The 27,917-nt window shown below is 35.6% G+C and overlaps 1 protein-coding gene across 4 annotated transcripts in view; it reads left to right on the top strand.

Moving 5' to 3' along the window:
- Positions 1-27,917, top strand: part of LOC145690656 (uncharacterized) — a 256,803-nt gene that overhangs the window by 178,593 nt on the left and 50,293 nt on the right. For all 4 annotated transcript variants that reach the window (XR_014132253.1, XM_081765766.1, XM_081765764.1 and 1 more), the window contains 7 exons: positions 3,507-3,688; positions 6,605-6,728; positions 9,224-9,408; positions 11,397-11,550; positions 13,642-13,790; positions 14,710-14,874; positions 27,122-27,357. Coding sequence is in view for 3 of the 4 variants with exons in the window: in XM_081765766.1 (XP_081621892.1) it covers positions 3,507-3,688; positions 6,605-6,728; positions 9,224-9,408; positions 11,397-11,550; positions 13,642-13,790; positions 14,710-14,874; positions 27,122-27,357 (1,195 nt within the window). In the remaining variant the exon portion in view is untranslated. The remainder of the gene's footprint in view (positions 1-3,506; positions 3,689-6,604; positions 6,729-9,223; positions 9,409-11,396; positions 11,551-13,641; positions 13,791-14,709; positions 14,875-27,121; positions 27,358-27,917) is intronic.

The following is a 27,917-nucleotide window of genomic DNA, read 5'->3' as shown; positions in this document are numbered from 1 at the left end:
ATGCGGGTAACCAGGGTTGGCTGGTTTAAACCAGCTGTTTTTTTTTTCTTCAAAAATAAACTAACTGGTTTAAACTAAAAAAGGAAAAATGTTCGTAAAGTGTTGGTGAAGACACATTTGTGGGCTATCACGTTTCACTCCCGTATATTAGTTGCATTATAGTCAGACCTAAATTCCCCATTCGTTACTCAAAGAGATTATACTACAAAAGCAACTTATATACAAGGTGTTTTAAAACAACAACAACAACAACAACGTTTGGGAGGTGATTCCTTGCACCAAAATAAGACAAAAAAATATAGACCACCCTGGGTGCACAAATGCTTCCATTCGGAGTTACAGGCTGCCGAAAACATGAAAAAATGAACTTGAAAAGTCCATAGCTCCAAAACTATGGGACCTAACGTAGTCGGATCAAGACTTCACTTAGGAACTAGTATGTGCCCTATCCAAATATCCAAGTTTCAGAATCCTGTGGTACTTCCGCAACAATTTTTATAGAGGTAGTTGGAGAGTACTTCAAATTATATGCCCGTAGCCAAACTTCCTCTATAAAAACTGCTTCGTGTGTACCTTAGGATTCTGAAACATGTATTTTTGGATAGGGCACATATTAGTTCCTAAGTGAAGTCTTGACCCGACTACTGTACGTCCCATAGTTTTGGAGCTATGGACCTATAAAGTTCATTTTTTCATATTTTCGGCAGCCTATAATTCCGAAAGGAAGCATATATATAAGTTTATGAATGTTTCTTTTGTAATTGTTTGTAGTTGTTGTTATTGTTATGCAGTTGCAATCAAAGAAAAATCCTAAATATTGTTTCGTTTTGATAATGTTTACTATTGATAAAATACATCGAAATGCCGTACTTTTTTGAGGGGAGTCATACAAACCCCACGAGAGGCATTTATTGAAATCGGAAGTATCTTTGGTATCTACTTATGTATAAATAGGTCAGAGCCAAAGTGCACTCAAATAATTCGTGTCTTCACTTTTTAAAAATTTTTCTTTTAGAGGAAAGGAGTTGAACATAAGTAAACCCAAAAATCAAAGTGTAGCAACATTGAACCAACTTCAGTATATCATTAAACTTTTGCAGTGTTCAGCCTCTTCATGTACAAAGTGGGAGTACATAAACACATACAAATCCGCGCGTAAGCTACTTGGCCACAAGGGGACACTTCTGATAGACGCGATAATATCTTTCAGTTTCACGTCCCACGATTATGATCTTTTTTCTAAGGGAGACGACGATCACAACGAGTGAACGATGATGAAAGAATTAGTGGTATGGGTAAGTGGAAGGAGACGGGAGTACCCCGAGGAAGCCCACGGACACAGTGTTGTCCACCACAAGCTAACTTGGCTGGGGATCAAACCAGGGACCTCACGCACTAGAGGTAAGCGCTCTGCCGCTGAGCCACTTTGCCCCCGACGTGATAATAAATTTTTGACAATTATTAGTCATTTTTTTTGAATATCCTAAAGTAACTATAATATGTAGTTTAAAAGTATTGAGGTTTTCTGTGCACGAGAAGGCATTAGTGCCCAAAGTGTCAGGGTATGAGAGTCGCAATGGATCGTGCCTAACATCATTTGATAGTTGACAGTTAAAACTTGGATGTGCAAAAATAGTTATTGTAATGAGATGTAAGGTATTGCATCGTGAAAGTAAGTGAACTTCCTGCAAAACTGCGCTACATTTTAGAACTTCATTCCTTTAAAGGCGTAATTGCATCTCAGGCGCACGAAGAAATTACTGCTGTATGGGAAGAATACGTTATGAAAGGCAGCAGCCAAAAGATGATTTAGTCGCTTTTGTTGTGAAAATTTCAGTGTCCGCTATGCGCCTTGAAGTGGACGATCAACCACAGCAAAAGTCGATGATATTTTGGCAGATATGAGTAATGGACATGTAAGCGATCATGACATCGCCAATGATCTAAACATCGACTATTAAACGGTTTAGATGCCACATAATCGTTTATATGATCGAATATCCTGTGAATCTCTATTGAAACGTAACGAATTCGACCCGTTTTAAAGATGTTGATCATGAGTGATGAAAACTGGATAATTTACGACACAAGTGTGAAAAAAATGTGGTTGAAGCGAGAAGCAGCTCCTCAGTCTGTGAAAAGGCTCAAACTAATGCCTAAAAGGGTATGCTGTGCATTTTATGAGATAGGAAGAGAGTCGTGCATCAGAAGCTGCTACTGCGGAGTGTCGACAGTTAGCGCAAGTGCAGCTAATAATAGAAAAGAAACAGATGGAACTAGTCAACAGAAAGTTTGTGATATACCACGCTGACAACACCTCATATATCTTTGATGACACATCAGGAATTGAGACAACTTGCCTGGGAGTTTTCAATGCACCCACTGTATAGCTCGGACTTGGCACCGGCAGACCATCAATTTTTTTTTTTTTTCGATCTCTGCAGAACTCCCTGAATGGTGTCAGGTTAATTTTGAAACCGCCCTGTGAAAACCTTTTTTTAAAATTTATTTTTTTAAATACCAGAAACTACAGAAGTTCTATAGCGACAAGATTATGAAGTTGAAAAAAAATAAATAAAATTGATAGAAAAAAAAAATAAAATTGATAGAAGGTTATCAAACAAAATGCTGCATATATGGTTTCATAATGTTCTTCTCAAATCACAATAAATGTATTCTCAAATTTGGCCTCTAGAAGTTCAGTGTTTTTTAAACCACCTGCTAGGATATGAACAGCTGTGTATTATAGGAACCAGAAAATTAGATTTTTATCGACAAACCTTACTAATAAAATCTGAAAACTGTTGTGCATTAAAAAAAAATTGTGTATAATGAGTCATATTGCACTATAGTTGTGGTAAATTAGATAAACCAAAAATGTGTTTTCCAGGAAACAAAGTATTTGATAGATTATATGTTGTCGCCAGTAAATGTATGTACTAGCGTTTTAAATTGTGTTTTATCATTTCTAAAACTAATTTTTCTTTTTCATTAAGATGACACTTCAACTACTAAAATTCGTAAATAAGTTCTCAGGTAGGGACTAAAAAGTACATATTTTCCCGGTGACTGTACAATTGTTGCAGGTTTAAAAGGAAAATTTTATTTGCGTTTCCTACGTTTTGAAAATGCAAGGAAAGTTCGCTCAAAGACCATACTATTTTGAATGTGTATTATTATTATTATTATTATTATTATTATTATTATTATTATTATTATTATTATTATTATTATTATTATTATTATTATTATTATTATTATAATAATAATAATAATAATAATAATAATAATAATAATAATAATAGTTTTGTGGTGGCTTTTTATTTCCGTTGTTGAAGCCAATGGTATGGTTTTTGGAGCGAACTTTCGTCACACGTTCAATAAATAAATAAATAAATAAATAAATCTGCAACATTAAAAAAAATGGTTTTCAGGCTTTCCGTGAGAACTAATTTACAAATTTTCTATACAATGAAGATATTTTTAAAATTCAATTTTCGTTGTAGGTAATTCCGCCTCCAGAGTGGAAACCTCGAAAATCTGGTTATGATATAGAGAATATCGACATAGTGATTCCAGCTCCGATCTGCCAAGTAGTGACTGGAAAACAAGGATTGTATCAACAAATTAACATTCAGAAGAAAGCAATGACAGTGCAAGAATATAAGACACTTGCAGAAAGTGATAGGTAAGAGTCATATCTTTAATTTTTTATGTGAAATATTTTAACAATATCAATTTATTGGGAGCTGTTAATGGGACAGGTGTCGTCAGAGAATTTAAAGACCTTTAAAATATCTGCCTGACGTTCGATCTTTGTTTGTAGAGTTAAGTGAAGATGTTTTACATGTTTTCTAGTATTTTCTAAGAGATAACGGTCAACGTAAAATGCTTCGTGGGACATTTGACCTGATAATACAGTGAAGTTGAAAAAATGAGAAGTTAAAAAAATGTGGTTAACATCCTGTTAACTCTTTATTGGTTTTTCTATAGTTTTGACGTGAGAAATATTTGAACCTTTAAACTGTTTTTGTTCATATTTTTTAAAATAAGTGAAAAAAAATGAAATCTTTAAGTTTTACGTCCCACGGTTATGCCGGTTAGGCTAAAGGAGACGGTGATGATGAGTAATGAATGAAATGGTGGAATGAAGAAAGTGGGAGGAAACGGGAGAACCCCGAGAAAACCCACGCACACGGTGTTTGTCCACCACAAAGTTCACTTGGCGGGGGCTGGGATCGAACCCGGGACCCCAAGCACCAGAGGTGAACGCTCTACCACTGAGCCACCGCGGCCCCTTTTTAAAATAAGTGAGAAGTAAAAGAAACTCTTACCGCTTACATATGTAAAGTGCAGTAATATCAATTAAAGATTAGTTTTCAGCATAAGGGAATAATGAGTATGGTATCAATTAATGTCAGTGCATAGACATGCGGTAGTGACCCGATTCATGCCGCTTTAGTACAGTGATACCGAAGAAATGAATTCTACTTACATACAGTATGTTCCACTTGTGATCTTCGATGTTATAACATGCTTTATAATCTATCACTAAAAGCAAACCATCATAAAAAAAAAAAAGGCGTCTTCCCAGACGCTCTCTTTTTAAACTTACGTAAAATTTCATCAAATTAGTTACATATTGAATAATTCATCTTTTTGAATTCTTTCTGTGACATACATATATGTATAAGCATTTATCATTTGTAAGTTCGAATAGAAAGCATTAGAAAGGAAGTGTTAACATTACGGAGCTCCTGCTTAACCAAATTATTAACGTATGCGACTTCGTATGCGTGGTCCGTGGTTCTGTTGTCAGTGGGGGCACTAGAATTTCCGGTGCAGAAAGCCGGAAATAATTTCATCTGGGAGTCGATATATGATGTATGCATGCGTGTGTTTATGTGCGGGCGCTTTTCTTGGATATGGCAGTTATTACTCCCCCTTCCCTCCAGTGATGTTTTTCTGACTACGTCAGTGATTAATGTACTTCGACATATACATTTTTCCATATTTGCAACTCATTTCATATTTGGTTAAATTTACACAGGTAGTATGAAAGAGGAACTCTTTTAAAACACCTAACTTTAGGTTTGTGTGGTGGAGCATTTGTTCCCAATACAAATAATATCAGTTGCCTAGAATGGGTTAATATATTCCATGTTATAGATAACTATATAACCTGAAAACTTTCATCTGATAATGATGGAACGCTGTGAGGCATGAGGCTTGCGATTGCAATACCCATCTGTTAAGGGTTTGAATCCCGCTCAAGATATTGGTATTAACTACGTTTATTTCATAGTCATTCGTTTCTCATTGTCTTATTTTGTCTGAAAGGAAGAATATGGGATTAAAAAAAAAACACTAAATTAATGAAATAATCTGAAATTAAACACATTGATTTACGTAGTGAAACGTTAGAAAGTAGATTTCTGTCAGGAGAATTGGTTAAATTCTATGTTCCGTATGGGAGGCCACATTTACATTGTAAACTTCAAATAGACCGATTTTTATTAGAATTCGTTTAATAAATTATTTAATGTCGTTTCATGTTTATGTCGATTTCTACTTGAGTGCCTGCTGCAGGAAAACAAATAATGCATCGTTTTATTCACAACTGAAGGAACTTTCAGTTACCAGTACTATTAGTCGATATAACCTATCGTTTAGGAATAACATGAGCAATTATTGAATCCGTAAGAGTTAATCTGTGCACTAAAAACATCTGAAAAAGAATTTTGAAATCTCAGTTCGTATGATTTATGGTACTAGAGTTTGAAGCTGTAGCTTCCGTACAGGAGGGAAGGAATATTATTGGTCTGCATGGGAATCACGATTTTCGAAGTTACAGATAATATCTTGTTTTACTTGTAATGTTTACTCTTTCAGTTGATGTAGGACTGAATAAGTACAATTAGGATTTCAATAGCAGCAATAATGATTAATTCATGTCAGTGGTGTGGGAGATCTATATTCGATCCTGGTCAGAGAGTTTGTGGTGGACAACATCGTGACTGTGTATTTACACTAGGTTGTTTTCTCCCACATTCTCATTCTACCAATTCTTTTGTAATCATTCTCTTTCATTAATAAATCCGTCTCGTTTAGCATACAGGGCATAATCGTGGGAAATAAAAGAGAAATTTCATTTCACTAGTTATTAATTACTTTATGTAAGTTTTACCTGTCGGAACACTTGAAAATCTTCACTTTTGAATCTTGAACTTGGGGTGAAACAATGATACTGTTTGTAATGAACAAAATGACTACATTCGAGTTTTACGTAATGAGAAAAAATAAAATTAAGATTAATATTGAAAATTGTGTATAGTTGTTAAATATGTTAATTAATATAGCCAGCCGCTAGAACGGATGTGCAGAAATCTTTCTCAAGAATTGATTGTGTGGCTAAAATTTATCTTCTGCTTTCAGCTCAAAGGCAAATGTAAGACATGGATCTGCAGCTTAATGTTTGAACATAATCAAATTTACTCCCTTTGGGAATCAGCATGTAAAATGTTTAACGTGTGTGTCGTATTTAAAAATACTATCACGTGTCTGTGCAGTAGTATGAATATAGTGTACGCTTCTTATTTTTCAGGTATAATACTCCTCGCCATTTTGATTATGAAGACCTTGAGAGAAAATATTGGAAGAATATTACGTATGTCGCCCCAATCTATGGAGCAGATGTTTCTGGTTCTTTGACAGACGAGGATGTGACGGTAGGTATAGTGTGTTCAGTCCACCAACGGTTTTGTGTTGATAGCTGGAACTTTGAATCTACATCCATACCATAATGTTTTCTGAAGTCAGTCCGTGAAACCAATAATTGGCAATGTTATCGGGAAAACAAAATGCTAAGTATGTTTTATTCTCACGTAAAGTATTCGTAATTACAGATAAAATATATGGCAGTTGGTGATGAAATTTATTGTATAAGATGGAATTTGTAGGAATTTTGTTACAGATTTATAATCGCTTAAGGAAAAGTTTCTAAATTTTTCTAATGTTGCGAGCGTCTTTCATATCTCAGTTAAGTGGGCGAACACGGAAAATAGTAACGCATTATGAAAAATAACGCGTTTATCAGTACTAATTAAAGGTGTTAAGGTGAATGGTGAAAGCCACAGAGAAAACACAATTCGGCCCGAAGTTACTGCACTGCAAGTAAGATTTAGTCCGAAAATTACGAAGCTTGTTATAAAACGTGATATTATTCGTTTATACAAAAATAAAAAAATAAATACATTCTAAAGTTACTGGCTAATTTAAATGTGAAGGATGTACTAGTGTCAAGAGAGAAACAAGCCTTCTTTTAAACCTAATTTTCAGATTTTCATTTATATCGGGCATGGTTTTTCTTGTTTGACGTGTTAGTACGGCAACTCTTCGCCTTAATGAAGCACCAGCTGCTACTTGGCTTAATAGTAAAGGAACTGTAATGTTCGCTGGATCATCTGGTAGGCGTAAAACAAAAACGTTAGAAGTGGTAATACCAAGGATGTGTATATATGTATTGCCGTATACCGAGACAGTTTCTGCTAATAATGCCTTCCGGTCATTATTATTCGTTGAGCTGAGTGGTATTTCATAAGATGGAATATTCTGTTTCCTATGCGTGGATGTTACTTTACTTTATTTAGCCTTTGAAATACGTAAAATTTGAAGGAGCGTTACCAGTTTGTGCCATGAATGAAATTTACAACATTTATTAGTAGAGTATTTTTTGGAGAGCACAAGTATCAATGGCGCCATTGTAATATCAGATATCGATTACAAACTGTAATCAGGTTAATCTATCCATTAGGAGATTTTTATTGCAGTTCATTTCACTGATTTGCAAGTAAAACTCGAATAGAATGCCATTTCTTATATATTGTACTATAACGAGCTCTTAAATCAAAATGGCACTGCTGTGAACAAGATACGATCGGCATAAAGACGAGCAAGCTTCTAGTGTTGTCTACTAAGGTTGGCTAACTAACTCTGAATATTGTTCCCAAGTTTTGTCAATGATCAAGAATTGCCACATGCATGAAACCAAGAGAACATTCCTCTTCTAACAACGAAGTCGAATGTACCAGTACTCGATTCCACGGATATATTCTTTTCAGAATAAATCATATGATAAAAGACAGAATGTATTCGTATATAGAATGTTTTTATTAGTATGGATTGCTACTAAAATAGTTCCCCAGAAGTCCGTTCTCGTAGGGAATAGTGAAAAATTGCAGATTTAGAATACATATAAATATAGTTGAATAAGTAGAATATAGCTATCTTCGTTTTAGACATAAAAAGCATTACAGCAACAAATATTTAAATGAACGTCCCTTTTGAACCTTGCAGATGTCGATACGAGCATGTAAACTTGTGCATAGCATAACATGGTTAGTATGATAGCGTGGAAAAACAGTTCGCTTTTTTTTTTTTTCTTTCTTTCTTTCTTTTACGGCAGTGCTTCTACCTAAAACAGACGCTGTAGTGTGGCTATATAATCTGTTTATTTAGTTATCTGTATTCTAAATCTGCAACCAATTACTACTCCCTATGACAGTGGTTCCTAACCGATGTGTCGCGACATACCAAAGTCGCTCTGCCCCATTGGATGTATAGCGAAATTTTAGAATTTAAAAATCATGAATTATTTAATAATTAGTTGAAATCAGTTTGAGATAGAGTTAAAGGATAGGCCAGCGATAGCAACAATCTCCAGAACTACATAATTACTCCTTTATAGAAACTTAAAGGCTTACATTCGTATAATTTATATTATTATTAATAAAAAATTAAACAAGTGTGTCACGATGTCGTGGGCATTCAATGAAGTATGTCGTCAGTCCATAATGATTGAGAACCACTGGACTTTTGTAACACCCTGTATATACAGCAGAAAGCTACCGAGTTTAGAACACATTAAAGTACCACCAAAAGTTAGAATTGCTTAGGAAAGCTAACTGGGTTTTTCTGCATGAAGTAATAAGATTTCACGGGTTAATTAAATAATTTAAGTTATTGTGAGATACGAAATAAGTTGACGAAATGAACCTTTGAAAAATTGATATTGTTCGGTTTCATGGTCATCTATATTTGCCTTTAAAAAAGATTTGTTTCATTGAATTAATTGTTTCCGTTGTTATAGATGGATGTATTTATTAGAAAATAAAACTAATTCTGAATAATGAATATAAACGAGTAATTGGTCGTTTACTTGTAGGAATGGAATATTAACCATTTAGGCACAATATTGGACTATGTAAATGAAGACTACGGAATCAGTATAGATGGTGTAAATACTGCTTACTTGTACTTCGGAATGTGGAAGACTACGTTTGCATGGCATACGGAAGACATGGATTTGTATAGTATAAACTATTTGCACTTTGGAGCACCAAAGACTTGGTAAGTAGGATTATCGAAGCAGGAATCTCATGGATAGCGGCATCACGTTATTTTGTTTTTGAGATTCCTAAATAATTCGAATTAATACAAAGTACCAAAAAATGCCTTTGTAATCATTGAACAAGCGAAATTATTGTTACTTGCCAGTATGTTAAAGGTAAATTCTAGCTTATACAAAGCTAATGCTCATTTCTTTTGGTTCACTGTTTATTGTGAAGTACATAATCACAGTCAGATTTACTATAGAATATTAAAAGCGTTTGTTGTCCTTATCTTTTCTTGGAGCATTTTTTTGTACCATCCCCCTGTAGTTACATGTTTTACTAGTTTGAACGCACAGTGTAGCTCAGGTTGTGGGATAAGGTTTGTATGTTAGATACAGTAATTTTGATTAAGTTCTTTGTACTGCCCTTTCTTAAACTATACTATCAAACGATAGCAATAATGTGTATTAAAGTGCAAATCTTCTTTGTACTGCCCTTTCTTAAACTATACAATCAAACGATAGCAATAATGTGTATTAAAGTGCAAATCTTCAATGGAATTATGTAACACACAAATTTTCTTCCCCTCACCTCTTAGATTCGAGTCAGAAAATGTTTCTTCCACATTTCTCGATCTTCTTTTAACTACCAGTATTTTCTTCTGATTTTTAAATCATCGATTAGTTTTTTTTTTTTTTTTTTTTTTGGTACTCTTCAGAGTTTCTTTCCCTCTTTTCGTTTATGGCATTATGAAGAAGATAATTTCTTCGTGAGGTATGTTCAGTCCAGTTGCCTTCCTACGAGGATGCTACTTAAGAGCGTCCTCTTTTCTCCTACCTGTTTTAAACATTTTCGGTCGTTACTTTCTCCGTCCATTTTATCGGCTCTATCTTCCTCGAGCACTACATTTCGAAGCTCTCTAAGTATTTCTCCCCTAACTTTCGTAATATTCAAGTCTCTGAACCATAAATCGAATATTCCATAAATGGCATTTGACCAATTTCTTCCGATCCATGACATCCAATATTAAGTCTGTCAGTTAGAAGTGCTCTTTTCTTGTTAAATCTCGCTTTGACTACGGCAGTTCTTTGTGTGATCTCTTTAGTGGATTAATAGGAAGAACTTCCCAAATATTTGAAATAATAAGTCTATTTACGCTCTTTTTCTCTACTCTGATCCGTAAGACCGTGTTTCCATTGGATGTCTTCACGACTTATTACTTTTCGATGTATATTTGAAGCCTGCTGTATGCCAATATTTTTATTGCATTGCAGCTGTATATTAAGAAAGGTCTATATTTATTATAGTAAATAGATATACTGTATATAATATTTCTGGAGCGATTTCAAAGTTAAAACTTCGGGAGAGTTCTATGGTGACATCTTTTAGTGCAGGCCGAATGTTTCTTCGCATATTTCTTTCTCTCAGGCATAAAACATGCTGAACCTTTTATCTAGTAGAAAAAAGCTATTTTTGCGTAATAGGTTTAAGTTTACTTGTAGTAATAATTTGGAGATGGTGACATTTGAATCATAGATGACGAAGCCATAGTTTTTGAACGACTGAATGTGAGAAACACAAAAATCAACTTGTAACTTGTTAGAAAGAGGAAAGGAAATAAATATGTATATAAATGAACAACTAAATGTGGATTTATCTTCAAAATTCGCACGAGAAAATATTTGTAATAATTCAACACTTACGTAACTAACAAAGAAACCATGAAAAAATCTAGTACTAATAAATATTTTTTGCTTGTATTTATATAAACAATTAATATACAATCACTTGTCATTGATGATTGAATTCAGTTAGAAGCATGTATAGTAAGTTCATTGGAATTAAGGATTTTTCCTTTAACTCACTGACACGTTATAATGTTTTACTCACATTCCAAAAGGATGGAGGGCTTCAGACGTACTAGTTTCTAAGAATTGATGGAAGAAGTTAAGAAAAAACATGTAGTTAATATCCAACAACAATTAACGTATTTTCTTCCTTCAGGTATGCCATACCTCCAGAGCATGGAAGACGCTTAGAACGATTGGCTAATGGCTTTTTCCCAGGAAGCTACCAAGCATGTCAAGCTTTCTTGAGGCATAAAATGACACTGATCTCACCTCAGATTTTGAAACAGTATTCCATTCCGTATAATAAGGTAATTGTTTTAAGATGTTTCTTGTGATTACGCTGTCATTCTTATTTTGGTTGGCAGAAATGGACATAAAAGTTTTATTTTGGAAGACAGAAACATAATGCGTATTCTCGCGTATAAGGGAAGAGAATGCGATCAGCTTTATATGTAGGACAGAAGCATCATACTACAATCACCTCTTACTTCAGAGCTTTTTCTATTTTATTTATTTATTTACTTACTTGAGTTCTATAGGACATACGCTGAACACAATGGCGTATTTAGGACTTTGTTTTGGGGCGGGGGGAGCAATGCACATCACGTGAATAAGCACTTACATTTGTCCTTTTGAGTGCAGACGAATTTTAATGAAGTTCATTTTTCATCCTTTAGTATTTGTATAATGACACTTCCAGGTATGAGGAATGAAAACATTGAGTGATAATGGGAATTCATAAAAGTCGCCACAAAAAAATACTTTCACCCCGTTTCAATGAATGGGTGAATTTGAGTACAGTTTCGTATGCGTACTTGCTTGCCTAGTTTATTTGGTCATTCTAAAGATAAATGTAAGAAACAGGTGGAATATTTAGTGAGAAACAATAGCCTGATGCTTAAACTAGTAACCGTCGCACTACTACCCACCATAGTATTTTTTTCTGTAATTATTCTTCCAATCATTTCTTTAAAATTGAAAAAAAAAAAGAAAAAAAAAAAAGATCAACATGTTCAGTTAAATCATATACCTTACGGTGATGCAAATTGAACGTTAGTGTGTCTCATAAATTTGTTATTTTAAGTTGGTGGGCCAAAATATGCGAAGTTATTGTAAAAATGAAAATGAAATGAAATCTTTGAATTTTACGTCCCACGGTTATGCCGGTTAGACTAAAGGAGGCGGTGATGATGAGTAATGAATGAAATGGTGAAATGAAGAAAGTGGGAGGAAACGGGAGAACCCCGAGAAAACCCACGCACACGGTGTTTGTCCTCCACAAAGCTCACTTGGCGGGGGCTGGGATCGAACCCGGGACCCCAAGCACCAGAGGTGAACGCTCTACCACTGAGCTACCGCAGCCCCTACGAAGCTATTTTAAGTTGGTAGGAGATGTGACTGACATTTAGAAGTATTGCTCCTAGATAGAATTATAATAAATAACTCTTAGTCTTATCCCGTGTACTGTTCACTTCAGTCCCTGTAGATTTTTGTGAGGGTTTTTAATTTGTTTCTTCTGCGAGATACACTTTAATCTTAACAAGTTGGGTACAAAATGTCTGCGTCACAAAAAATACCTAGCTAGTGCGAGGGTTAAATAATATTAGTGCAGACAGCGATGTCATTGTTGAAAGGAATTCTCAGATTATTTGGTAGTATATGAGGAATAATGAGGCGTTTCGGGGGGTGTTTATCGAGTCAGTCTCTCTTTCTTTCTCTCTCTCTCTCTCGCTCGCTATTTATTATTATTATTATTATTATTATTATTATTATTATTATTATTATTATTATTATTATTATTATTATTATTATTATTCAAATTGATGATTTGTGGCAGCAACCCGGTACTTGCATATAGGTAAATTGTGTGGAATTTCCCCTTCAAAGAGTACAACTAGAACAGTAATAACTAATAGAGGAAATTTTTGTGGAGTTCACTTTATGAAGAAAGGTTATAAAGCAATGTTCCAAAACAAGCCTTTATTTATTTCATCCTTTCTATCCGGCATCCTTCAATTGAAGGTACCGGTTTATTAGAATTAGAGAACATAATAATAATAATAATAATAATAATAATAATAATAATAAAGCACAAACAACATTTCAAAACCACCAATTGTCATACTAAGACGTAAATTTTCAATAATATATTTTTACAACTTTAAAATGTAACAAATCAAGAGATTTGATGTTCAAAAATGCGATATTGAAGAAAGAAAAAAAAAAAAAAAACCTTCTTGTAGTGGCATGTGTGGTTACAGGGAAAGAGTACAAGCATAATAATCGGATCAGAGCATCCAGAAATCTGGCTAATGTATAATAGAAAAAAAAGTTTCATTTCTTCTTTAAATAATGTCGAAACAGTTCGATGCATTTTAAAATACTTTTCAATATTGCAGATAACTCAAGAGAAGGGAGAAATTATGATCACCTTCCCATATGGTTATCATGCGGGCTTCAATCATGGTTTTAACTGCGCAGAGTCAACCAATTTTGCATGTCCACGGTGGGTGGAATATGGAAAGAGAGCAACCCAGTGTTCTTGCAGGTAAGTACATGTTCTCTTTTACTCTGCTTTGCAGTGTATGGCTTATAACTCTAATAACAAAGTGGTATTTTTTAAATTAATAATAATATTTTAAAATTAATCTTTATATAAAGAGAAAAAATTCAGATAGAGCGATAATTGTCAGAGAAAGATCGATTCTTGTTAAAATTTGTGAAATATAGCTGCATCTGCTTATGGAATATCTGAATATGACTGAACTTTGCCAATCTAATATGCATGCGGGACCAAAAATGCGTAGCTCCTCCGCACATGGTTACTTTGTCAGTAACTCTAGATCAAATAGATTAGTATCGGTACAGTTTTCTAAAGCTGTTAGAGAAGGATGGTATCTCTTCAAGAGAAACTGGAGCAAAACTGATGAGTTTGTTTTAAAGTGGATTAAGAGAAACATAGTTTTATTGATTGCTGTCCAGTATCTCATGGAAGTGAGAAATGGAGTAACAATAACGAAGATTATAATACAGTAATCTCTGAGTACAATATGATTACTATCAGATAGAAAACCATAAAATAAGCTGTAAAAGTTTTGACTTGCAGGAACTTCCACTTTCTTGGTGGATATTATTACCCTATTTAGTAAGAACACAGAAACTGCAGTCATCATTATCATTATAAGTGTTCTGCCATCACATGAGGTCAGTTGCTACAAATTCAGAATGTTTTTCTATATTTAGTTCCCCAGATCTTCCCTTGACGAAAGATTATATCGTCCATCAATTGCTATTCTCCTTTGTATATTTGTTTTACTATCCTTGTTATCATGATATTAAAGAAATAAAACAAATGTTATTTTAGTGTCGAATCAGGTTGAAGTGGACCTTGTGTCAGTTACAGCAAGCCAACTTAATTTTATAAATTAGCAGTTACATTAACTGATTCATTTCATGTTATTTTGCAGGAAGGACACAGTAAAGATAAGTATGGATACATTTGTTAAACGTTTTCAACCAGAGCGATACGAACTGTGGCTGCAGGGAAAGGATATTGGTCCACATCCTGAAGACCCGAGCAGACAGTCAGCCGCACCACCACCCACGGAAAGGGATATATTGGTCAACAAAAAGTGAGTTGTGAAAATATTTTTGTCATATAACAAGACCTTCATGGTGCTTTAACCTTCCCCTTTGTGCATGCTTGTGATTCATTTGTGAAGGAAGTATAAGGCATGAATATTTGTGCTGGTGTCCATTTTCTGGTGATGGGTTTATAGGAGAAACTGCTTTCTATTATTCTCTTGTCATACATACAATCATGTATATATTTCTAATCGTTGATTTGTCGTCAATTTTAAATTGACTTCAAGCTATTATTTCAGTGTTACCTAAGAGGTATCTTTTAATCCCTCTGTTGCGTTTGCATGTGTCATGTCTTAATAACTTGTAACCTAAGCTCTTACCGTTGTTAAGAACTGAAACAGTTTTTACTCTAAATGTCACTAACGTTGTTAAATCTTGTACTTGATCACTATATCTGACATAAAAACTAATTTTATGCGTAGAATTTGTCTTTTTACTAAAGCTAACTTTTAAGGTTAAATTGTAGGTAAGTAAGTAGGAAATTTTAAAATAGCACGAAATACTTAAAATATATGGAAGTACATTTTAAGAAGCACATGACAGAGTTACCATTAATAAGTTAAAATATACATAAGGTTTGTTCGTTTGCGCGTGATATGATCCTAAAAAAAGAGTACACTCTTGAATTCGTGATACATCGGTTGTTATGGAATAGCAGAATAGCGAATTGTTTTCTTGATATATTTCAATAGCTCTAAATACTTTATATTAGTTGAAGTAATTTCATCGTATGTTCAGTTCTGTCTTGTGGTCAATGTTACGCGTAGGAGTTCCTTGTACACAACATCGTATCCGCTTTCCTTTTACGTTCTTATTCCGTCAGTTCATTTATAATCATTCAGTTTCATTAATCGCTCATCTTCTTTAGCCGGTATAGGGTACAACCGTACGCCTAACGTAACTTCATGTTATTGTCAATATGAGGATCATATAGAAAGATGTCAAGTAGCTTAATGTTTCAGTGATATGATGAGTTAGTTTCGCACTGCCTACCGCTGTGAACATAACTTATATATGTACTTAGCATTAAGGTTATAGAATCTTAGGAGCTTTTTTTGGTCAAGTCAGAAAACAGACTTCTCAACGGTCAATACAAAATATTTACTCAAAACACATTTACAATCAATGTGAATACAGTTTCTAGAGGGAAGTAAGTAATAAGTAAATAGTAAAAGCAAGAACAGAGAAATACCATAAAGAGTAATTAAAGTGTAATCTTGAAGAAAACGTAATTTTTATTTTATTTTATTTATTTATCTATTTATTTTTTGGTGTCCTATAGTTGCTTTTACTATTTGCTTCCTACCTAAGTGCTTAATTTCTACTTGAAATATGTATGTATATGTATTATATTGTGAAAAATACACACATACTTACGCCTGAATAAGTTTGACTATGTATTGTCATTCTGTTAAGAATGATGTAGCGTAAGTTGCACCTGATCACCTAAAATGCCCACATGATCACTGGCAGTAATTTCTTCTCTTTGTTTCTCTCTTTCTTTCTTCTTTTTCTTTAAGTAATGATAGGACTATGGGTGTTCCAAGAACCGGTTTCGGTTCGGTTTGTACTTTAAACCGAATCAATCGTTTTGGACTTCAAACCAGCCCGGTTCGGTTTGTAAACTGTTCAGTTCGGTTTGTAGAATGGTTCGGTTCGGTTTAAGAACTGTTGGGCCGTTTTTGAGGACTGTTTAGTTCGGTTTCAGTTCAATATTTTAAATCGACAGAAATGCAGTTTGCATTATTAGCAACCATCCACCCAGACATTATAATAAGGCTGAATGTTATTTTTTTTGGTATAACTTTATTCAGATTAAAATTATTTCGATATTACTGAAACAATTGGGCGGTAGTACTTGTATGGGTACTTTTACTGATGCTTTGGATTTTGGAATAAAACTCTTACTATCAGTTGGAAGACAACTTTACGGCATGGGCGGATTTAGGAGATACCATGGAAGGGGGGCAGTTATTTGAAGGGTGGATGCTATTCCAGAAGAAGCTACGTTTAGAATGAAACATTAAACTCATCTTGAAATGACTAGGGGGGGGGGGGCATGATTTACGTGGAATATATCGTGCTGCAATATTATCAGGTAGCCAAGAAAATTTGTGCTGTTTTTGAGAACAGTTACTTTTGTCGCGTTATTGTGGTCAAATTGTTTCTGATGACGTTACACAGTATGGCGCTAAATTCGTTATACAAAAACAGAGGGGTGATTCCTGAGAGCAAAACAAACAAAAAAAGTTCCAGTACACATAGGGCGAAAAGCATGTCGTTTACGTGTTAAAGGCTGCCGAAAGCTTGGGAAAACAAACTTTAAGAGTTAATTATTGCACAAACTACTGATCGTAGACGTGATGCGGCATATCGACAAAGGATTCTAACCTGCTCTATCCAATTTTGCAGTTTTCAGATTTGTGCAATGGCGGCGCAGGGGATTCCCCAAAGGACGTTAGGGATTCCCTGACATTTTATGACGTAAATTGAGTAGACAAAAAACATGTGAAGGACATTCACTGCCTGGAAATAATACTACGTGGCACGTCAATACTCATACACGCAGATAAAAGATGGCGGATGAAGTAAAAATTACTGTGTGTGATTTCATACCTCCTCAAAAAGTACTAGTAAAGTCGTTGTACAGCGGGGGACACTTCTAAATGGTACATCTTAGCCGTAAATCTCCATATGGCTGTACCATTTAGAAGTGTCCCCCGCTGTACAAGATATATTAATGAAAGGAGGAAACAGCCGATTTATTTTACACAACACAATCCTCTGTAGGTGCGAATTAAACAACTTACAAAGAGTGAAAAAGTGGCTTGACTGGACGGGATTCGAACCCGGGACCTCTGGCATACTTTGCAGATGCGTTAACCACTACGCCACTCAGTCCGCTTCCCAGAACAGCCACTTTTTCACTCTCTCACTCCTGCAGTCGGTGCTCTCTGTATTCAGTGTGTTTGGCTGTTCTGGGAAGTGGTCTGGGTGGCGTAGTGGTTAACGCATCGGCACGGTATGCCAGAGATCCCGGGTTCGAATCCCGGTCCACTCAAGCCACTTTTTCACTCTTTGTAAGTCGTTGTACAGGACTTCACTGGAAACTTTACATCACTAGAATGTAAAAATACGTTCGGCACAAGCCGATAGGTAACAGAAAATAAAGAAATTCCGATTGCTGATATTAATGATGTCGCAACGCTTTTGAGAACGCATCTACCTTTAAAACTACAGTAATTGAACAAGAACTACAGGCAAATAAAGAACGCGTAATAATAATAATAATAATAATAATAATAATAATAATAATAATAATAATAATAATACACATCACTTTTAGCACATTCATTTCGATCAGTACATCACACAAATGCGACTACAATACGTTTTTTCTCAATGTTCTAAACTGACGGATGTGAAACAAAATATTACTTCCATTCACGATATTTGTACGTACTGTAACAGGGGCCGATATTTCTGGTTCCAAATCGTATAACGGGATTGCATACAGAAGATTAGTTGTAGGAAGCAAGGTACAGAGAGGAGTCTTTGTTTACATGGAAAGAGGATGGTTGTCAAAACAGACACTGCAAAATTTGTTTAAAGTTTAGACCCTCCACTTCAGTGCAAAGGTTACAGCGGCGGCGAAGGGACCGACGCTGCGAACGCGCTGAAACATGCCTGGCGTTTCCTGAATGCTCCACGCTGCAGCAATAATTCGAGCAACCAAATCCTCCTCTGATTGCACAGGCGTCGCGTAGATGAGTTGTTTCATATGACCCCAGAAAAAGAAATTAAGTGGTGAAGTTGAATGAGCGAGGTGGCCAAGATACAGGTCCTTCTCTGCCGTCCATTTGTTCGGAAAGGATGCGTTGCGACAATTTCCAGCAAATGTGCTGGAGCACCCTTGTGCATAAACTACATGTTTCGATGAACACCCAGTGGCACAGTCTCTAGTAGTTCAGGCAGAATCTCTTTCAAAAATATCCGATACTCCCACCCGGTCAGGCATTGTGGTAGTAGGTACGATCTGATGTGAGAATTATCAACGATTCATGCTCACACATTCACAGAACACCATTCCTGATGGGCACGAGTTGACATTCCATATGGGTTTGCTTAAGACCACAAATGTTGAGTGTGTGTTCATCACTCCATCATGGGAAAACATAGCTTTATCTGTGAAGAGAATACAAGTCATGAAGCGGGATATATTAGCATGGTTCGCGTAGCCACTGGACAAACTCCCGCCTACGTGGATGGCGTGTAATGCATGCATCCTTTGAACTTGGAAAGAGTACATCTGATTTTCGTGAGGCATGTTCCAAACCTGCCGATGATGAGTGTTAATTTCAGCAGCTGCTACCCGTGTGCTGGTGGACGGTTTTCTCTGATCTCAAGCAATAATTCCCTCCTCAAAAGCCACAGTCCATACGGTTCTGTTTCGTCCAGCATTGGGCCTGTGTGCTTCCAGCAATCCTGTTTTTTGTAATCTTCGATCTACACTGGAGAAAGTTGCGTGGTATGGAATTTTAAGATTAGGAAACTGTTGTCTGTATAGCCGTTGTGCCACACGGCCATTACCGTCCGCATTCCCGTATGCCAGATCAATGTCTGCCAATTCCTCACGTGTGCACTCCTCCATAATCACAGTCGTTGGCCGTATGGTGATGAAGTAAAGTGAAATTGAAGTCGGAAATGGTAGATGTTTCTTCACCATTGTGTTTACTGTCCAGAATCAAAGATAGCGAGATTGCAACTTAGTGCAAATGTTCTGTCAGAGAATGATATTTGTGTGTACCGATTAGCAAATGTACAAAACCTACATCATGACGGAGAAGATACCACACCTAGAGCCGTAGCTCCGGGGGGGGGGGGGGAGGGGCTGGTAGCAGAAGACTCCGAACAAGCAATAAGAAAAAAGAAATGTTGAAAATGAGTAAACGATGTGGTGCCCCGTAAAAGTATTGGCGCCCTATTAAATCAATATTGTTGTCGGTTTGCAAAGAAATAGATTTGTTAAAAACTTTCTTGCTCGCTACGGTCGCAATCCAAACGTTTCCGTAAGACTCACAAGCAGTTTTTACTTATTACTTACAGAAAGTTATTATATACATGATTTATTAATAACGATGTGATATACAAGGTGCCGAGTATTGACTTATATTGTACGTAGGAGCGTTTTCAAAATCAGAAACCGTCAAAGTCTGAAATGTGTGTTCGGCGTTTTGATGATGATGAGTCTGGTTAGTTATCACGCTTTTCTTATAATGTTAATCACGACGGTGAGAATGAAAGTATGAAAAATGAGAGAAATGAAGACACACATGCAAGCTGCTATTTGAGCAGGAATATTAAAAGTGAAGGTAAACAAGGGGAATAATAACATTTTCGAATTTGAAGCAGTTGTAGAATAGGGGCTTAACAGGTCAGGACTTAACCCAACGAATTTCATCTTTTTCAAAGACTGATCACTACCAGTGATTTTTTTATATTCCGTTGACATATGAAATGCTTCTAATTTGAAGTAATTTATTGGAATCATTTCTCCAAATACTTGTACTGCCAGGATTTTTTTTTTTTTTTTTTTTTTTTTTTGTGCATACGTGGTATCTAGTTGTGTGATATTTTTATCTACTTTCAGGCTCTTTGCTATTTTATTCTTTTATTATACACAAATCTGCTAACTGGTCGTATGTTACGAGTGAGTTAAAGATTAAATTCAGCCCCATTTGGACACCGACAGTTCTGAAAGATTCGGTACGGTTCGGTTCGATTTGAGAATGGTTCGGTTCGGTTCGATTTCGGTTAACCGTTCCAAACTGGTTTAAGTGGCAAACCGAAACCGCGGTTTACGTTTTCAGAAACTGTCCACCCCTAGATAGGACAGACGAATACCATGGAATTGCTGCCTACACCAGCTCAAAGCCTCTCATCTTCAACGGTAGGAAGTAGGTAATTGGATCATATTTGCCTTCGCTGTCTGCCATAATCAAACGCAGCTCGTTGCAGACAAGGAGAAAGATGACTCATCGAACCATATTTCTATATTCGAATCATCGGTGGGTCGTTTTGTTTTCAACAGCACCATTTACGCGCTACCGTGATCAGAAGTGTCAGAAGCAGTGATCGAAAGTGTCGAAATCGCAACCGGGCCTCGGATGTTGAGATTGTGCAGCCCTAATCGGACTGATCATTTCAAGTGTTACTTGAGTTCTGTGGTGATTTGTGCCGCATTAATTCTTATGATTCTTTATAAAAAACCTCTTCATTGTTCGATTATCCATCTCACCTAGGCTTAGTTTCCGTCCAGTATTCATTTTCTTTAATTTATTGCCATGAGCCGTATGTGACTGATCACCTTGAACACTGGTACTTTTGATCCACCTAACACGCTGGCAGTCTTGGAGACAGTTGTTCCACGCAGTGGCTCAGCTACAATTTGTCGTCTTCGAAAACCAAACACACACCTTATTTTGCACCACTAACGTTTGGTCACACGTACTACCATCACCCAACACAGTAGTAATGCAAGACACCCACAGTGTATGACTGTTCAATGTCATTAACTTTGAAGAAAAAAAAAAGTAACATTTTGCAGTACATTTCTGATACATGTCGAAAGACAACGTGAATGCTCATACTTGTTTCTTAATTTCTGCACAACATGGGGTAAAATCGTCGAAATTTGATTTATAGAAGCATCTATTTAAACTTCTAGTTGTTAAGAATGTTTAGTTAAAAGTTTAAGGAACATTTAGGAAGAGTTTGAGTACCCTCGTTCTTTGGGAGACCTTCACTGATAATTTACCTATTTCTAGGAAGCTGAGATCGGAGCTGTTAGTCCTCATGTTTTGCTTCCCAAACACACTATAGAAATAGTCATAAGTTTGAGTTATTAATAACACCCGTAAAAGATGCTTTTGGAAACGTTATAAAAATATGCGTCAGTTGAATATTCAAAGTATTGCGTAGCGAGTAGCGGGCTGATTCGTAAGAACATTGTTAGAACCAATTAATATGCTTCATCGGCAAATACAAGGATGACATTGTCGATGAAAGCCGAACCAATTATTTTTTTAATAACTTCTTTCAGTACACGCTTTCGAAAAAAAAATATACTTGATTGATTGATTGTCTGATTGGGCCAGAAACGTCTCGTTTTTTTTTTTTTTTTTTTTTTTAATTTAACTTTTCTATTAGGTTAATGTATTTTGAACAAAAGACATTTTAAAAGGAACATTGCATGCATTTGTTAAAACATAAATACACAATTAATATTACTTTGGATGAAAAAAATCTTAATGTGTTAAGAATTATCTGCAATTTCCTTTCTCCCCTCTTCTTCGTCCAGTTGCTAATTCAAACAGTTGACATTTCGCGTATTTACATACTTTTCTGTAATATCATCTTTCAATTGTTAGATAATAGTAAAACAATTAACAATTGGCATGAACATCATTTTATGGCGGCGCACAAGTAATTACATCAATATAAAGCATTGATGTCCGTAGCAGACGACAGAGAGAGAATTCACTGGTGCAAGAGGGGAAGTGTAGTCATGACCTTGAATGGACGGGGAAGAAGTTCTGCTGTGTGTGTGTATGGTTGCAATGAGTGCTCATTTTTTGTGCAGTGAGAAGAGATGCATCACTTCTTATTCGTATGTAGACATTATAAAAAAGTACGTTTTAAGCTCAATATTGATATTTGCTGTCAGTAAAACGAAACGTAAGTACATAAATGAATACACAAAAATTACAGTATTTAAGGTATGTTCGTGAAATAGAAATGCATGGTTTCATAATTTCACAGTAAGTAAAGAACAGGATTATAGGAAAATGTGTTTTGTTGTTGTAGTATATGCGATTTCCACGGTATTTTATGTTTGTTCTGTAGTAGAAACGTAGTTAACCTTTAAAAAAAGACATGATTACTGATGTGTTATTTCCTAAATAGTCAATACCGATTTTTGTTGTTGTACACATTGGAGATTTTATTCGGTGAAATCAAGGGCACGCTGGAATACTGGAGACTGATAAGATCTTTCAACTTCTAAAAGATATTGAGCACGCTTCCTTTAAGGGAGAGATCAAGAATAGTTTCATAATTCTATACAGAAAATAATATATTTTAATATATTTCATAAATACAGTCCTTTTTTTTTTTTTTTTTTTTTTTTTTTTTTTTTTTTTTTGTCTGTTAAAAGCTAAAACTATCATGATACATCTGAAAGATTTACAACTCGTTAGCTTCCACTCTGAAAACTTGTTGTCACGAGTGGTAATTCACTGGAATTCCTAAAAAATTCCCATCTAAAATACCCACTCTTGATATTGAAAAAAAATTAAATGTATTTTTTCAGTTTTATGTTCCACAACTGTGCCTTTTAGACCAAATGATATGGATGATTTATTAGCGTGATTGATCATGGTGGTTTTGGTGGAATGAGAACGTGAGGAAAAACGAGAAAAACTATTATGATGTCCACCACAAACTCATGTCGGAATCGAACTAAGGGCTTCTATCACCACAAGTGAACACTACCACTGATCCTTCAACCCTCCGCTCATCATATTGAATTCATACTTCGAGTATCAAAATGCCTCATATACAGAAGCTCGTGCACTTACGGTTATACGTTTCTCGATGGAATATTTATTTATGAAATACGAACAAAATTACTTGTCGTTTTTGAGAATATCGACCAGGAAAAACCCATCCTCAAAAGTAACCAGATTGTAATGTAAGTTTCTTAATGATACATTTGTTTATGAAATACAGACAAAATTGCCTGAATCGTTCTTGAGAAAATTGCCCGTGACCTCACTTCCCTCCAAGAATTAACTATCCTTTCTGGACTTGTCTCAAACCTTTACTATTATTTTTATTTTTTGCGGGGAGTTTTACTATTATTTTTATTTTCTGCGGGGGGAGGATGGGAAGAGAAGAAAATTCGCAAACCCCTGGAGAATTGTATGAAAACTTTAAGTTCAGGATGTGATCTCGATACGTTGAACGGTGTGGCGTCAAGACTAGTAAACATCAGAACAGAGAGAAATAACTTTTTCGGTGCGTACGGACCATGAAATGTAGATAAAATTTCGTCACTCTGTTTGATCTAATTTTCTGAGTTTTTGTTACTTAATGAATTTTCGTCTACTACACATCGAAAAAGTTCACATGTTCAGGTTGAAAGAGGACTTCTCTTTTACTGCGTACGCTATATTCAGTTCGTGCAAGTGTAGAATCATATTTTCTGAAGAGGTCGCGCATTGTTTTTGATAGTTTATTCGCAAACCTATTGTGTAAATTTACCCTATCATTGATGCGCATTAGATTCGTGTAAATATCGCAGTAGATAGAATTACGGATAGTTTTAAATGTAAAATGTACTAAAAGTGCCAAACTAGAAATCCAATTGCAGTTACATGGTTTAAGCTACTTACATGGAAACTGGGAATATTCATGTCCATGTGTGCCTGTTAAATGTCATCAGGTGATCTGACTACTGATTTATTTTACAGGTAAATTCATCTAATACATATAGATAATAAATGCTTACCTTAATATCAATGTTAGTCTTTCTTCAGGTGGTACAGCTAATCTGAAATTTTCTTTTTGTTGTTGTTACTGGTGCTACTGGAGACAACAGTTCAAAGGTGATCACATTCATTCTGTAGCAGTTAAAAAACTTCGACGGATCGTAAACACTGTATATTGTGTAAAATTTTCCCTTCAGCAATGTCTCATTATGTATATATAATGCACCCGTTTCTTTCTTTCTCAAATTTAATATTAACAAACAATAGCACGTTCTTGGAAATCCATTGTACTATGTCCAATATCCTGCCAAATTATGATCTCAAATGCCCAGCACCTTTTCTGTTGTCACCAGTGTGCCAGAGTATGGCAACAAAATTGTTCTTTGTCTCCGTGAAGTAGCTGACTGTAGAAACAAAAGTAGTTGCTCAATTGTTTTGTCACTGGTGTGTGGAGGGCCTTAAACTCGGAAGATTCATACGCTCAGCCACAGTGCTAGGTGTCCCTGGCTCGATCTTAGGCCAAGGGAGTTTGTAGGAGACACATCGTGGCTATGGACTTTCTCGTGGTTCTCCCGTTTCCTTCCACATTATCACTCCACCAGTTATTTCATTACCATTCACTTTCATTAATCATTTATCTCCTTTAGTCTAAAGGGCGGACTGTGGGACGTTAAACTAGAAGTTTCATTTCGAAGATACGATACAATGGTTAACAGTTACGTAGCTTCCTACATAATTTTAAGCTAATACAATTTTATGTTATCTGCTCCAGAATCTATTGAAAGATCTCTTTCCCACTGGTTTCCCAACTAGAACCTCATTTTCTTCGCGCGTATTTCTTAACGCGAGCAATGCATCACACCCATCGTTAAATATCCTGTGATATTAGTGAACTTCCTTCTATTTCTGCTTCTTTATCATCTGTTGGATCAAGTATTTTTATCAGCATATTTCTGAAAACCCTCAACCTTTTTTCTGCAAATTAGCTTCTAACTTCCTTGATTCAACAAGCAAAACTACGCTTGTATAGATCTAATTTTTATGTTTCATTTCTTTGTAAGTAGCCGTTCCAACAAAAGAGTTTTAAACTGATTTAGAGGGAATTAAATTAGCATTGTTGCACCGCAACCAGGACGTTTCAGTTCGAATCCCATGACTGGTCATCCTGACGAAGTTTTTTTGTTTTGTTTTCACTACGCTCATCATTTCTTATTTCTTCTTCTTCGTATTATTCGTACAGCAGCAGCAAACAACACAGTAACTTTGGTGAAAACTTCCATATTTTTCAAAAATATGAGTACCCGATAATTATGGCCACATAGCTGGGCACCCAAATTTGTAGCCTATAGAAAGAAAGATCTTGAAAACAGTTACTAGCTTTTTGAGTAGTATTTTCTAGATACTATCTAGCTCACTTCATAGTTTTGATATTCATAGTTTTGTTTCTATGTTATTCACTGAAATTCAGAGAAGTGGTTGGAAACGTAGGGAGGAACGTTAACAGTGAATTAACAGTTGAAAGTAAAAATGGAATTATGTTTAAGCTACTTCACTCATTCGTGCATAAATTAGTGAGTGGCAATCACTTACTAAACGAAGTTAGATGACATGTAGCGTTCTCGTCACATTGAATAATTTGTAAATTGTTGATATTCTTTATTTAAGGTAGTATTATATAAGTCCTTACATGCAAGTGCTGCTATGATAACATTGGAAGTCGTCAGGGATTTACATTTAGTCTTCCATTTTTAATTGTTGCCAGTGCAATATAGCTGCTCTGCAATTACGCTTTAGCAATAAGAGTAATAATTATATTCATTATACTGATCCTTTTCGCAGTCTTTTCAAAACACCCACGTACTAGACAGCGGTAACGGTCTTTCCTTGAAATACAAACTCCTTGTGAACCACACCCTTAGCATCGAAGGACAATGAACATTGTCTTCAATTTGGATCTGCTCAACCTTGCCTTTTATTTCTGGGACACCAGGGTGTGCTGTTTGGTGTCCGGTGCTTCATCTCTGGGTCTATTGAAATTCAACGTTTCATCACCGGTAATAATGTTGTTCAAATAATCCGGTTCAATTTCCATATGTTTCTTCAGTTTACTCGCGATCCTTCAGCTCACTTTTACGATTGGTCTTTTGCTCGTCTGTCAACAATTTGGGAACCAGCTTATTGCACATCTTTCGCATGTTCAGTTCTTCCGTAATGATGTTATGCACAACGGTTTTTGGAACGTCCAGTGTGTCAGTTAGCAGCTGAACACTCATTCGACGGTAGCATTCAGCAACTCACGCATACGAGTCACATTTTCATTATTTCAGCTTGTTGGTGGCCGTCCAGAGCGGGCGTCATCGTCCACTGCTTCCTAAACCCATTAAACTTCTTCGTCCACCTCGTAACTGCACATACGAAAGAACAGACTTACTGTAGACTTGTTTAACCAGTTATGAGTTTCTGTAGCGGTTTTATCAAGTTTTGTGCGAACTCGATCGCCCACGTTGTTCGAAAGTATCCGCCACACGTGGTCACAAAACAAAGATGTACTAAATCAGCAATCCGAACATCACACCTTGCAGTTTTAAGAAAGTGTAACGAATAATGACACTTAATTATTTATTAAATGTTCTGACTATTCTTTCTCAATAATGTTGTATTTTTTTTTTTTTTCTAATTTTAGTAACGATTCTATTCCTGAGATGTATTTTGAAATTCCGAAGAAGAAGCCTAAGCGCCATCCAATCCACAAAGACAAAGGAGAGATAGATGACATAAAATCAGAGAAGGTTGTAAAGGAGATTCCGCCTGAAGTCAAACGAGTATTGGATGAAATGGAAATGGATGAGATGGAGGAGATGCCAGATGAGGAACAATTGGAAGTTCTCGAAGATATTTGGTTGAAGGCTGGAGAAATGGGTAAGATCACCAGAGAAAGAATAACCTTTAGAAAAAACGAAAATAATAATACCGATAGCATCAACGATTGTTCTGGATATTCTGTGCACGAAACAGCTTTGAAGATAGTCACGTTCAGACACATGGTAATCCACCCCCTGTTTTGGATTTATTAAAATTAAGGAGTAAAATTTATTGAACTACTCTTACGAGAGCTTTTTTATTAGTTTTAAATTTCATTTTTATGTTTTCAATTTTAATAAAAAGACAGGCGATTATTGCTGTGTTTTGAGCGTGACGAGATAAGCAACTATTGCTGTACTTTTGAGCTGACAACTGGGTACAGTTGTCGGTAAATCCTCGCAGTATTGAAGTTAAGCATTTTGACAGCTGTGGGGTCAACTGAAGTCATGAATAGTATAAATAATGGGTATCAGAGTAAATACGCATCCTTGAATTTTATGTATGCCACCTAGCAGTATTATTATTATTATTATTATTATTATTATTATTATTATTATTATTATTGCTGCTGCTGCTTTAATGTCTGCAAGCTTCATCAACTAGAGTTTCAGTAGAGT

This window comes from Thermobia domestica, chromosome 7, assembly GCF_964235325.1.
Source record: "Thermobia domestica chromosome 7, izTheDome1.hap1.1, whole genome shotgun sequence".
NCBI classification, from domain to species: Eukaryota; Metazoa; Arthropoda; class Insecta; order Zygentoma; family Lepismatidae; genus Thermobia; species Thermobia domestica.
This window is presented reverse-complemented; position numbering and strand designations above follow the sequence as displayed.